This window comes from Rutilus rutilus (assembly GCF_951802725.1).
Source record: "Rutilus rutilus genome assembly, chromosome: 19".
NCBI classification, from domain to species: domain Eukaryota; kingdom Metazoa; phylum Chordata; class Actinopteri; order Cypriniformes; family Leuciscidae; genus Rutilus; species Rutilus rutilus.
The window spans coordinates 15,467,729-15,479,517 of record NC_140232.1 but is presented as its reverse complement, the minus strand read 5'-3'; the positions used below and the strand labels follow the sequence as shown (position 1 = coordinate 15,479,517).

Sequence of the window (11,789 nt, the reverse complement as noted above, 5' to 3'; positions counted from 1 at the left end):
TGATGAGCTTTGTTCAGAAATCAAATTAGGAATAGAGTAGGAAGCAAGCAATAATTATTAGTGTCGAGAGTGTAGATGACTGAATATTGCAAAAGCATTACAGTCTGCATGAATGACATGGCTGAGTTACATTCCATACTTAAGTAGATAAAACGGTGGAGATGAAAATAACACAATAACAATAATAAAGCAAGCAATAATATGTATGTCTTACCAGCTCCGGGGTGTGTCAGTCGCTGTGTGGTGGCATCAGCGGCTCAATATATATCGGAAGCTCAGGGGCGGAAACACTGCCAAACATATCTCTGTCCAGAACACGCTCATAGTCTGGTCCTAATAGGCTGACCGGCTGGCACTGGGAGGGCTGAAGAAGTGCCAGCCAAACATCCTAACCCTCGCCATACTACCCTCCCTTTTCTTTTGATACCCCACAAAGTTATTTCATTAGTTGTCAGTTTTCGCCCAGCCACGCTTTGTTCCATATCCCATGATTCAGCACAACCTGTGCCAAGAGTCGAGGACCTACAACCAAGAGTGACAGACTCTGGATGTGGAACTGAAAGAGAGAGGCAGATGCATCTTTGCTATTTAGAATTACTGTGAAATTTCTGTGAAAACATCTTAGTTTGTCACTAAATGTGTTTCAGGTAATATTATACATATATATATTTTATGGCGTATTGTTTGAATCCACCTTGCTGTTAACATTAATGCAAGTCTATTTAAATGGGGCTTAAAAAGAGAGATAGAGTTAGCAGATCTGATATCCCAGTGGAAGCTTATACAGGCCTTTACTGCAAAGGCTCTATAGCAGTGGTTCTCAACCAGGGCACCTCAGAAAACTGCTAAATGGGCCTCAGTTTAATGGTACTGGAGGAGAGCAGGTATGAATTAAGGTGTGGGAGTTTATTCAGGAACACAAATCAACAAGGCTTTTGCAACACAGTCTCGTTAGCCAGCCTTTTGCAGTCCTTAAATATGAGGCAAACATTTAATTCAGGAATGTATTCACTGACACAGTTCAGAATCAAACATCAACTTAACTAGAAGTCCATTCGGAGAATAATCCATTCATGATCACAAGGAAGATAAGTCCATACTCATTGAGCAAGGTAAGTATCCCTTACTATGGCCAGACAAAAACTAAGGGTGTGTCCCAAATCGCCACCTATTCCTTCAAATAGGGCACTATTTGAGGGGACAGCCATTTGTTGTGTGGGGAGGGGACACTCATTTAATACCACAATGCACCGCAATAACGAGTGTACAACCGATGTACGATCAACGGCTAGAGAATACCCATATTGCACTGTGAGAATCACGCACTGTAAGGCCTGCCCAGTCGGTCCAACGACAGTTTCCAATAAGCGGGTGAAGGTTTCAATTTAATTAACAATTTAATTGGTTATTGATCATTTATATAATAGTTTAGCGACACATTTGATTATTCTATTTAACTCTTTACTCTTATTATCCTCGTTCATTCGGGTGGAAAAGTTGCACAGGGTCCTCACACCGGTCGTTAATATTATGCAGGCCCACAATCACAAACTAGAGTTTTTGGTCACTAAACAGAGGTAACTGGCTAATATCTTAGGCGATTGCATTCACGCTTACTCAATCTAAGATATTTTGTACAGCCCCCTGTGGTCAGTATACACTTGAATTAAAGTAACGTTTACTTTAGACAGAGGTCATGGCCATGGCAAACGGTCTGTGAACCATCCCCAAAAACTAGCCTGGGTTACCCCACGCTGCCGCTGAATTTATTCACACTGCTAGGCAGCCTGGATTCCATGGACCAGATTTTCGCCTCAGCGAGGGGACCAATCACAGAACGGGGAGGGAGCAGCAAGACGATGACGACGTCTATGCGACACACCGAAGCAGTTTGTTTATATCTATGAATCCAACATGGCAGCAGACGTCTTCTACCCTCATGTTTGTCTTGCACAAACGGCAATAGTCGCTGAACGCCATCGTGTACACATAAATCTCTGACCCATCGTCTTCTTCCTAGTCGAATTTCTGTCGCTCTACATACGTCATCTGGTATAATTGAAACGACTGGCTATGAGCTACGTACAGGCGCATTTGATAGACATTCGTAGCGCCCAATAAACGGCTCTGGGCATTCATAAACCACGCCTCAAATACGAGAAAATGAACATGTGGTTCCTAGACGTTAGCCAGGCTACCCAAAAACTGCAACTAACATCCGAAATGCAGCTAACACCGGGCCTCTGGTTACAGGACACATGAAGACTGATAAGGTTTATGACCCAAAGGAATTTTAGAGAGAGGTTGAACTCTCACTTAATTCTTATTGAAAATGACAGATTAAACCCATATATTCTAAATATAACCACTTAGGAAATGTATAAACATGTATACAATTTTCCCATCTCAGGAGTGTCCTTTTATAGGGATATAGATATAACTTTTCTATGTATTAATTCAAAGTCTTTTGGATTAATGTTTCAGAATTGTATACTATGGTTAACTAAGATCACATGTGTAGTGTGTTTGGTATCTATGAACTCCAGTTTTCATTCCCTATTTGTTAATTTACATTACATTAGGCTAACTCTGTGACATATTAGCATTATAAGAATCTTGAAGGTTCTTCTCTTAAACACCCAATCAAATTACATATGCAAATGCCCTGCTAGAGGACAAAGGGTCGTAAAATTTCCGTCCAAAGGAACAACTTCTTACTGGCTCACATACCCCCAGAGGGTGTGACATCTTCACACTTTAAAAGATCACTGATCATAAGATCAACACAGTTTTTTCCCCGATTCTGAGAAATTCTAACATGAAGATGATACTGATCTAGAAAGCTACTACGGACCTAAGTTTGTGCCAGGCTGCGGTCTTGTTTGCTTGATGCAAGCAAATGGTGGTTTTATTATTTTATGATTTCTATGCTGTTTAAATGTCAGAATATATGATCATGTAACATAGGCTATAGGCTTATTTATAAAAAAAAATATATATTTTTTTAGTAAATGCACTTAAACTTCCAAAAACCTCTAGAGTAGTGGTCTATAGGTTCAAAGATTCCGACATGCAAAGTGAAGCATTCACGTGACTGGAAAGAAAGTGAGGCTTCGTTTTTCGTTTGATCAAGTGTTTCTCTGAAAACAATACGCGCTCTGGCACGGAGCTTCATGAGAAATTGCGCTGCGAATTCGATACATGCTTTGAAGCTTCAGTGTCATATGTAACATAACTAATGTCAAGTCTTTGTTTTGTATTTTGATCACGTTTGGATATAAATAAACTGCACTTGGGTTCTGCCCAAGTGGACCTCAGTGGACCTCATTACAATGTTAGATTAGTCTAGTTAAAGGGGTCATATAATGCCATTTTTGTACAAGCTAATATAATTCTTTAGGGTCTAAATTAAAAGTTTGTAATATACTTTAATTAAAAATTCTCATTAGTATTGTAAGAAAACACAAATTTTACCTGGTCAAAAACAGCTCTGTTTTCAGCATGCCGTTTAAGTGCATGTGTCTTTAAATGATAATGAGCTTTGCTCACCCCGGCCCTCTGTTCTGTGCGTACTGCGTACACAGTTTTAATAACACAATAACCATAACGCGTTGTTCATTATAAACGTGGGATTATGAATTATATTGAGAACGTCGTACATAGAAAACATGCCGTAATGTACCCTGAGTGTAAACAGCCGCATTCATTGTGAAGCGTGCTAGTGATTTAAGAAAGATTAATATAAAGATTAATATAAAGGTTAATAAAACGTTACACTCTGGAGGTGCAGCAGGAACACGAATAGTTGGTACCGATCCTTTTTCAGGAGCAGCTTCTTATACTGACCCTCGTTTGTAAAGCAGTCTGGTGTGTGAAATGATTCGCGCAAACATGAAAGCATTGACGTTGATCGTGGGGAATATTCCCTTCGAAAACAAAACTCAGCCACTGCGTCTTCAGCGGTTCGGATTTAGGAACATCAAAATGACTGCTGTGTTCCTTATTACACCCAAGAACAGAACACCACAATCGTTTAGACGCCATTCTGCTCATAGACAGTGCTCCAGCGTATCAACAATGACCGCGCGGACTATGATGACAGACAGCTCGCTCATGAGCGAGGGCGGGTCTGTGTTGAAACGCTGCTGTCAATCAACAATCGTGGGAGGGGCATCGATTTTGTGACGTCACAAAATCGAACGGCGTGATTTGAGACAGGGGAAAACATATAAGAAGATAAAAATAAAAAACACTGGATGGATTTTTATCATTTTATGATGGTTGTGTACAGGCACTGCCAACACACATTTCAGTACAATCAACTTGTAAAACTGCATGTACCATTACGTATATGACCCCTTTAAAGGGGTATAATGCCCTTTTCACAAGATGTAAAATGTGTCTTTGATGTACCCAGAGTGTGTATGTGAAGTTTTAGCTCAAAATACCCCACAGATATTTTTATATAGCATGTTAAAGTTGTCACTTTTTGAGGGTGAGCAAAAAAGCACCGTTTTGTGTCTGTGCAAATGAGCTGCTGCTCGCGGCACAGACTGGTGGAGCTTCAACAGCTTGTGTCATTTTTAGAAATGCACTGAAAATTTCTAAAACCTTTAGCCTTTTATGTTCAAACCGGAGTCAGATTATGTCAACGATGGAGAGTCAAAGATGGAGAGACTCAAGAAGAAGTGACAACATGTAGAATGCAACAGGTCATCTCTGAATGGTTAGTTGATGAATTTATGTAGCTTATGTGTAGTTATCTTCTAGTCATTGATTAGCATATTCTGTCTTGATAATCATTAAATCGTGTTCAGGGGGCGTGGTTTATGTAAATGATAGGGTTGGTGATGTCACTAACCCTGGAGGAATGTCTTGTAGTCCCTACCAGCCATTTGTTGTAGTCCTTAAAAAGCAATTTCTTTAAAGGCAAATATCTCCCTTTGCTTTGAACTTTGAGCATTGTAACTTTGCAGATGTTGTTTATGCTCAAACAGCAGCATTACACACTAACTAAAGTTAGAAAAGTGAAATTATAATCAACCACCCTCTTAATAAATTCTTGTTTGTGTCACATGTAAAGTTGTTTGTGGTTCCTGCTCATATACTGGAGTCCTTAATTATGCAGATTTTGGCTACATGCTCTGAGTAGTACTGTTAAAAAAAAAAAAAAAAAAATATTTTGCTGCCAGTGGCAACAGTTAGCACACATCATCATCCAATCCACTTTGGAAGCAGTGAATAAGAACATGATCATCCCTCGCCGTATAAGGTACCAATACCCAAAGACCTCCTCCACATATTCTTCAATCCTCCTCCCATCCCAAAATATGGTGCAAAGGAAAGCCTGAGGTTCAAGGAAACCTCCAGCTGAATTCGTCACATACAGTCTGGCCATTCTGTAATGATACAAGAGGATAGCAGGTATATGAATCCAGATGCGCGGCAGTTTATTCACAGGAACACAAATCAACACAGTCTCATTAGCCAGACATTCCACATCACTCAGGTAAGTATTCACAGGATAGGACTTTCAAAGTTGTTAGGAACCGAGTACAACAAATAACTAAATTAGGTTGGGATTTTCAGTCTTTTAAGCGTGGCATCCAACCTAACATAAATCTGCATTCACAGAAGTATGTTGAACTCAAACATAACTCAGGTTTACATTAACAGGAAAAAGTATTGCACAGTCCTTGAAAACGAGGCAAAAACAGTTCAAACATCAACATGACTATAGAAGTCCATTCAGAGAATAAGAATTATTCGTGTTCACAGGAGAATTCGCCAATCTAGACCTGGAAAGTCATGGAAATTAATAAAATGTTAAAATGCCTTGGGCATTTTTATAATGAATATTATTAAAGGTAATGGCAAGCTCTAAAATAATTTATCGGGTAGAAACTGAATTGATTGATTGATTGATTGATTGAATATCCAATAAATGATGAACTACTGGAAGTTTCATGCAAATTCATCGGTTAAAAAGAGTGGGAGCCTTGGGGAACATTTTGCTTCTTTGGAATCCTGAAATGTAATTATTTTAATTATAATAATTTAGGAATGTTTTTTATTTTTTTATAGAAACTATGAATGAAAAAATCTAAACAGAAATAATCAAAAAAGTTAATTAAAATGATTTAACATAAATTGGTTCAAGTTCACTTGTTTCAAAAAGAATTCAGCTGTGTTTTAAAATGTGGATTTTTATTTTATATAAGCTATTTTAAAGTCGTGAAAAAATACATTTTAGAAATCCTGAGAGAACGCATGGCTCAAAATTGGCAATCCACTTCCGGATTTCATGACTACAGTAGGCAACAAACATTAGAATTCACTTTGAGGTTAAAGTTTAGAGATATACCGCCACCTAGTGGTCGTTAGCTTTCGCCCTCTGTAATTAGCCTACACTCCTTTAAACTCAATGTATCGTTTCGTAAACTTCTAACACACCACAAAAAAATCACCATGATTTTTTTTTTTTTTCTGCAACTCTGGCATCCAATAGCTGAAGCTGTAAGTTGGCGGGAGTGGGGGAGGATATCTGTGTTTATTTTCTTTCACAGCCACAGATGGTTTCAGGGGCTGTGAGACTGACTGACACGCAGAACGGCTGTCGGGGATGAAGCCGCAGAAAAGTTGTATTTATTGGATGCATAGCTGGGGCACGAGACATAAGCTCTCATGATGTTAATGCAAATAGTTATTTTTGCTGTTTTGAGCGTCAGACCCGGAGAAGGTTTCCCCAATTACAAAGATGACTACATGGACGAGGACTTGGCCACCTTCGACTATTACAAAGGGACGGATGAGTTTGATGAGGGGAACAGGACGCAAGAGTGTGAGGAGTGTGTGCCGGAGCTGTGCCCGCTGGCGCAGGGCTGTAGAGCGGGGCTGGTGCTGGACAGTTGCGGCTGCTGCTATCAATGCGCCAACCTGGAGGGACAGTCCTGTGATCTCGGCCAGAGAAATCTCTATTATGGATTGTGTGGAAAGGACATGGAGTGCAAACTGGACAGGTCAGATGGAGCGGACGGTGAGGAGCCAGAAGCTCAGTGTGTGTGTTCGTCTCAGAAACCTCTGTGTGGATCAGACGGACAGACCTACATGAATCTCTGCAAATACAAAGAAGCGGCTTATTCAAAGCCTGGACTCAATGTGAGCGACGGGCCGTGCAGGACAGGTATGAACAATACAAACAACCAACACAGCATTTTACAACCATATTTACTTGTTTGTTTACTTTCGTTTTAATGCATGATTTTCTTTCTTTCTTTCTTTCTTTCTTTCTTTCTTTCTTTCTTTCTTTCTTTCTTTCTTTCTTTCTTTCTTTCTTTCATTTAATTTAATTTAATTTAATTTAATTGTCCACGCTTTTTCTTTAATAAATTGATAATACATGTGTTTCAAGTGTTTTTTTTGTTTGTTTTTTACCAGCATTTATTAATTTAGGCTAAATGAAGTATATGTCAAAAGTTTTTTTTTCCCAACAATATTTTCTTTCTTTCTTTCTTTCTTTCTTTCTTTCTTTCTTTCTTTCTTTCTTTCTTTCTTTCTTTCTTTCTTTCTTTCTTTCTTTCATGGGGTATAAGAGTGTTTTTACCAACCTTTATTTATTTATTGTTTGTATCTCAAGAGTGTTTTCCATCAACCATTATTTAATTTAATTTAATTTTCCACGCTTTCTTTAATAAATTGATAATAAATGTGTTTCAAGAGGTTTTTTTTTACCAGCATTTATTAATTAATTTAAATGAAGTAGCCTAGATTAAAATGAAGATGTCAAAAGTTTTTGTCCAACAATATTTAATTTCTTTCTTTCTTTCTTTCTTTCTTTCTTTCTTTCTTTCTTTCTTTCTTTCTTTCTTTCTTTCTTTCTTTTCTTTTTTCCAAACTTTATTTATTTATTGGAGTAGTATCTCAAGTGTTTTTCAAACCGATATATAGTATAATTTAAGTTTTTGTTTTTCTTTCTTGAATGCATAGAATATACATTTTTCAAGTGTTTTTCTATCTAACATTTATGCATGTATGTATTTCTTTAATAAATAGAGTAGAAATGTCTCAAGTATTTTTTTCCAAAAAGTATTTATTTATAATTTTATTTTATCTCTCTCTCTCTCTTTCTTTAAATTTTCTTTCACACATGGAACTGAAGTGTTATATCAAGAGTGTTTTTCTCTCTAAGCTGCCAGCACTTGGGAATTTTGGACCTCGCCCCTATAATTTTCCCAGTGACTTTAAAGAGTGGGTTTATGACCTTTAAACTGCTCTTCACATCAAGCTGACATAGGAAGTGGTTTCTGAATGTGATCTCTAAAATGTCCTCTTTACCTCTTTCTGTTTCTCTGTCTATTTCTGGTAAGCCCCTGTCATCAAAGTGCCGCCGCATAATCTGGTAAATGTAACGGGCAGCAGTATAGCATTTCTCTGCGAGGTGTTTGCATTTCCCATGGCGCTAGTGGAATGGAGGAAAGATGGAAAAGAGGTCATTTTACCGGGCGATGATCCCCACATATCTGTTCAGGTAAAGTATTTCCATGTAAGAGCATTGTTTTAAACAGAAACTCTGTGACTTATGTCTATAGGGCCACACAGAATCTGCAGCCACAGAACTTTATAAGCTCTACAGATTTCCATGCCATTCATAAAAGTCTACTCATCTCCTTCCATGTGTCCGTTTATTAAGTATTTAGGTTAATATGTGATACCACGTTGAAATAAATCATTCTCAATTACACAGTTTTTTTTCCACAAAACGAGTGCAGAAAATGTGATTAAAGCCAGCAGATTTGATTGGATTATTCATGTCTAACTGCAGATGTTTATGGTTTCAAGATTTAGGACATTCCTAGTTATGTGCCTTAATGAACTTGTCAAGAATTACAAAATATATATATGGATCCCCTTCCTCAGCAGATTTAGGAAAAATTTGATATATTACAGGATCCACCTCAGCCTTTCCATTTCTTTTTCCGTTTTCCTGTAGTCACGAGGTGGCCCTCAAAAGTATGAACTTTCCAGTTGGCTGCAGATTGAAGAGGCCAGTCAGATGGATTCTGGCACATACAGGTGCATTGCTCGAAATGAGCTTGGCCACATCTCAGCCACAGCAATCCTAGGAGTCCTGCCACCAGGTAAAAGATATACCCTGAGCTGTAATGGCCCTCACATTAATACTTCCTGTCCAATTACCTTTATAATCTTTTTTTTCTTTTCTTTTTTACTCAGATGAAATGTCTGCCTATGTGGAACAAAACACGAATGAAATGATGGGCTATGACCAATTACAGGACTATGACAGGGATTATTACTAAACTTCCAAGACCCTCAAGGGAAACAATGTTTTTCACTCATAGACATTAACTTTGAGACATGGCAAGAAGACACTCAGGCATTGACTGCAAAAAAGTAATAAGCCAGTAAAAAGAAAACATCCCCCCAGAGCTTTTTCTACATCTGGATAATCAAACATGGAGGCGGCGGGGAAGAAGCTTGAATAAATTCCCAATGGCACAGGCCACTAAAATGGATGAAAAACACACCATGAGATGAGCGGAGGAGCGATTGGAGCAGTTCGGGAGCTGCTAGAAGCTCTAAAATTCGGCACAGAGAGTAGCTACTGGAGCTCAATGTCTCTTTTGTTTCACCAACACTCTCCTTCAAAGTGACAAGTTGAATAACAAAACATGAATACATGTGAAATGTGTGAGATCTGCACGATTATGACAAAAATATATATTTGTTGATCCTTTCTTTTCATATTAAAAGTGCAGTTATGAATTTTGATCTGTAGAATTTGCATTTCAACACTTTTTTTCGCTTAGGTTGTAAAATTTCTTTTTGAACGTATTGTAAATACAACATTACGACTCAACTGGAGTAGACAGAAATGGAATGTTGTAACCGTCCCTTTCACGATTAGTTAATCGTAGAAGCTTTAATTGTAATTTTAAAAACTATACATTTATACAACAGTTTAATAACTCTCATATTAGACACAATAGTGCCAGTTAATCGGTCTAGTTTTTGCTCGATCAACGGAAATAGTTCCAAACTAAGCCACAGAAGAACTGTTCTGTCCCCAAGCAACATTGCTGTTCGTGAATAAATCAGTGATTTTTGACAAATCTGTTGAGTGAATGATTCAATGACTCATTCATAAAGAAAATCACTGGCTGCATCCAGATATGCATACTTCCCCAGTAGACGAAAAATAGTTTGTCTGAATTCATAATTAAAACCAACAAAAATTACTCAAAATTTCCTTTGAGATGCTGACCTGCGTATCGAATAGACACTTTAATATCCCATGAGGCCAAAGGAGAGGTTTTGCAGTGAAGTGACACAACTGTCGCTGGTAGGTCACATGACAATGACAACATAAATGCGTCCGGATTTCATTCACACTGCACACATTCATGCTATAGAACATACTTTTTAACAGTCACAAATTACTTATTCAAAAAAAGTATCTACTAAAGAGAATACGCAATTTCAGATGCAGCCACAGGATTTGTTGCTATGGATTAGTGCCTTAAGACAACTCTGTTGATTCTGTGATTAACTCTTAAAGACAATGCAATAAAAGTCACTGATAAATCCCCACCACTGAAATGCACAGATGGACAGTCTTATCTTTGAAAGGGCACTGTTGTTGGAGTCTCTTTTGCCGTCTCTTTTGTGCCAACTCAGTTCTTCACAAACCATCCCTTTCTACTCAAAGAAGAATGTGCATCGGTTTATGTAGGCCTGTGTTTCCACATGTGGCATCCCTCTTTTACTAGCCTTTCCTTTGAGTGTGTGTGTCAGATCTGGGTGAACCATTTGAGCACACAGCTGGCTTTAATATATATATATGATCTCCTGTCTTAAGACATAAACACAGAGATCATTTTCTTCAGTACATGTGCATACAGGTCGCACTCATGGGACTTCTTTTGATGACAATACAACAAACACCATCAGGCTACTTATTAATATAAACATCTCTTAACCCTCTAATTTCACCTCTTAGAGGTGAAGAGACCTGCATTTAACAGAATGGCTGTGGATAACGGAGCTTTTTAACCCTCATTCTCTCTTCTGCCCTCTCATGATGTTCTCTGGTGCTTTTAACTCAGAGTAATTATGGTTACTTACAGCTATGCATGCAATGTTAGGTTATGGTTTTGATGCTACATTATTTAAACTGATGTGCAAAAGATTCCTATTTTGACACTATGTTTCAGACCTCTGTTTAGAAGACCAGGAAACTTTGGATGATGTTTTACATAAATGTTCTGTAATTTAACTGTAAAAATACTAATGCAGAGTTATACACCATTCTTTCTTTTCAAAAACAGTAAGTGTAATAAACCAAATGTAACAACATGTGGTTAAAGGGTCCATTTGCATTGACTTCCACCCAACAGTCAACTGTTAAAGCAATTAGTCTGCAGTAAGGTCTAAATCATTTCAAACGGAGAGCACCCTGGGAATGCCGGTTTCCTCTGGCCTTAAACAACCAAACATTCTGCAAAATCAGAACACTATGGAAGCTTATGTCTGCCACATAAGAAAAATATATATATAAAAAAGGGAATTGTGACTTTTATACCTTGCAGTTCTGATTTTACATCTCACAATTCTGACCTTTTTCTTTAGAAATCAGAATTTCTCAAAAGAAAAATATAAAAATAGGCAATTGCGACTTTTTATCTCCCAATTCTAACTTTTTCCCCCACAATTGGGTTTATATCTCAGTTCAGAATATTTTTCTCACAAGTCACAATTGGGTTTATATAAGT

The 11,789-nt window shown here is 37.9% G+C and overlaps 1 protein-coding gene across 1 annotated transcript; it reads left to right on the top strand.

The window, feature by feature from the left end:
• Positions 1-6,571: 6,571 nt before the first annotated feature.
• kazald3 (Kazal-type serine peptidase inhibitor domain 3) lies at positions 6,572-11,366 on the top strand. The gene is made up of 4 exons (XM_084389454.1): positions 6,572-7,183; positions 8,367-8,527; positions 8,990-9,137; positions 9,232-11,366. Exons 1-4 carry the CDS (start codon positions 6,685-6,687, stop codon positions 9,315-9,317), a joined length of 894 nt encoding a protein of 297 aa, XP_084245580.1. The 5' UTR covers positions 6,572-6,684; the 3' UTR covers positions 9,318-11,366.
• The last annotated feature ends 423 nt before the right edge of the window (positions 11,367-11,789 follow it).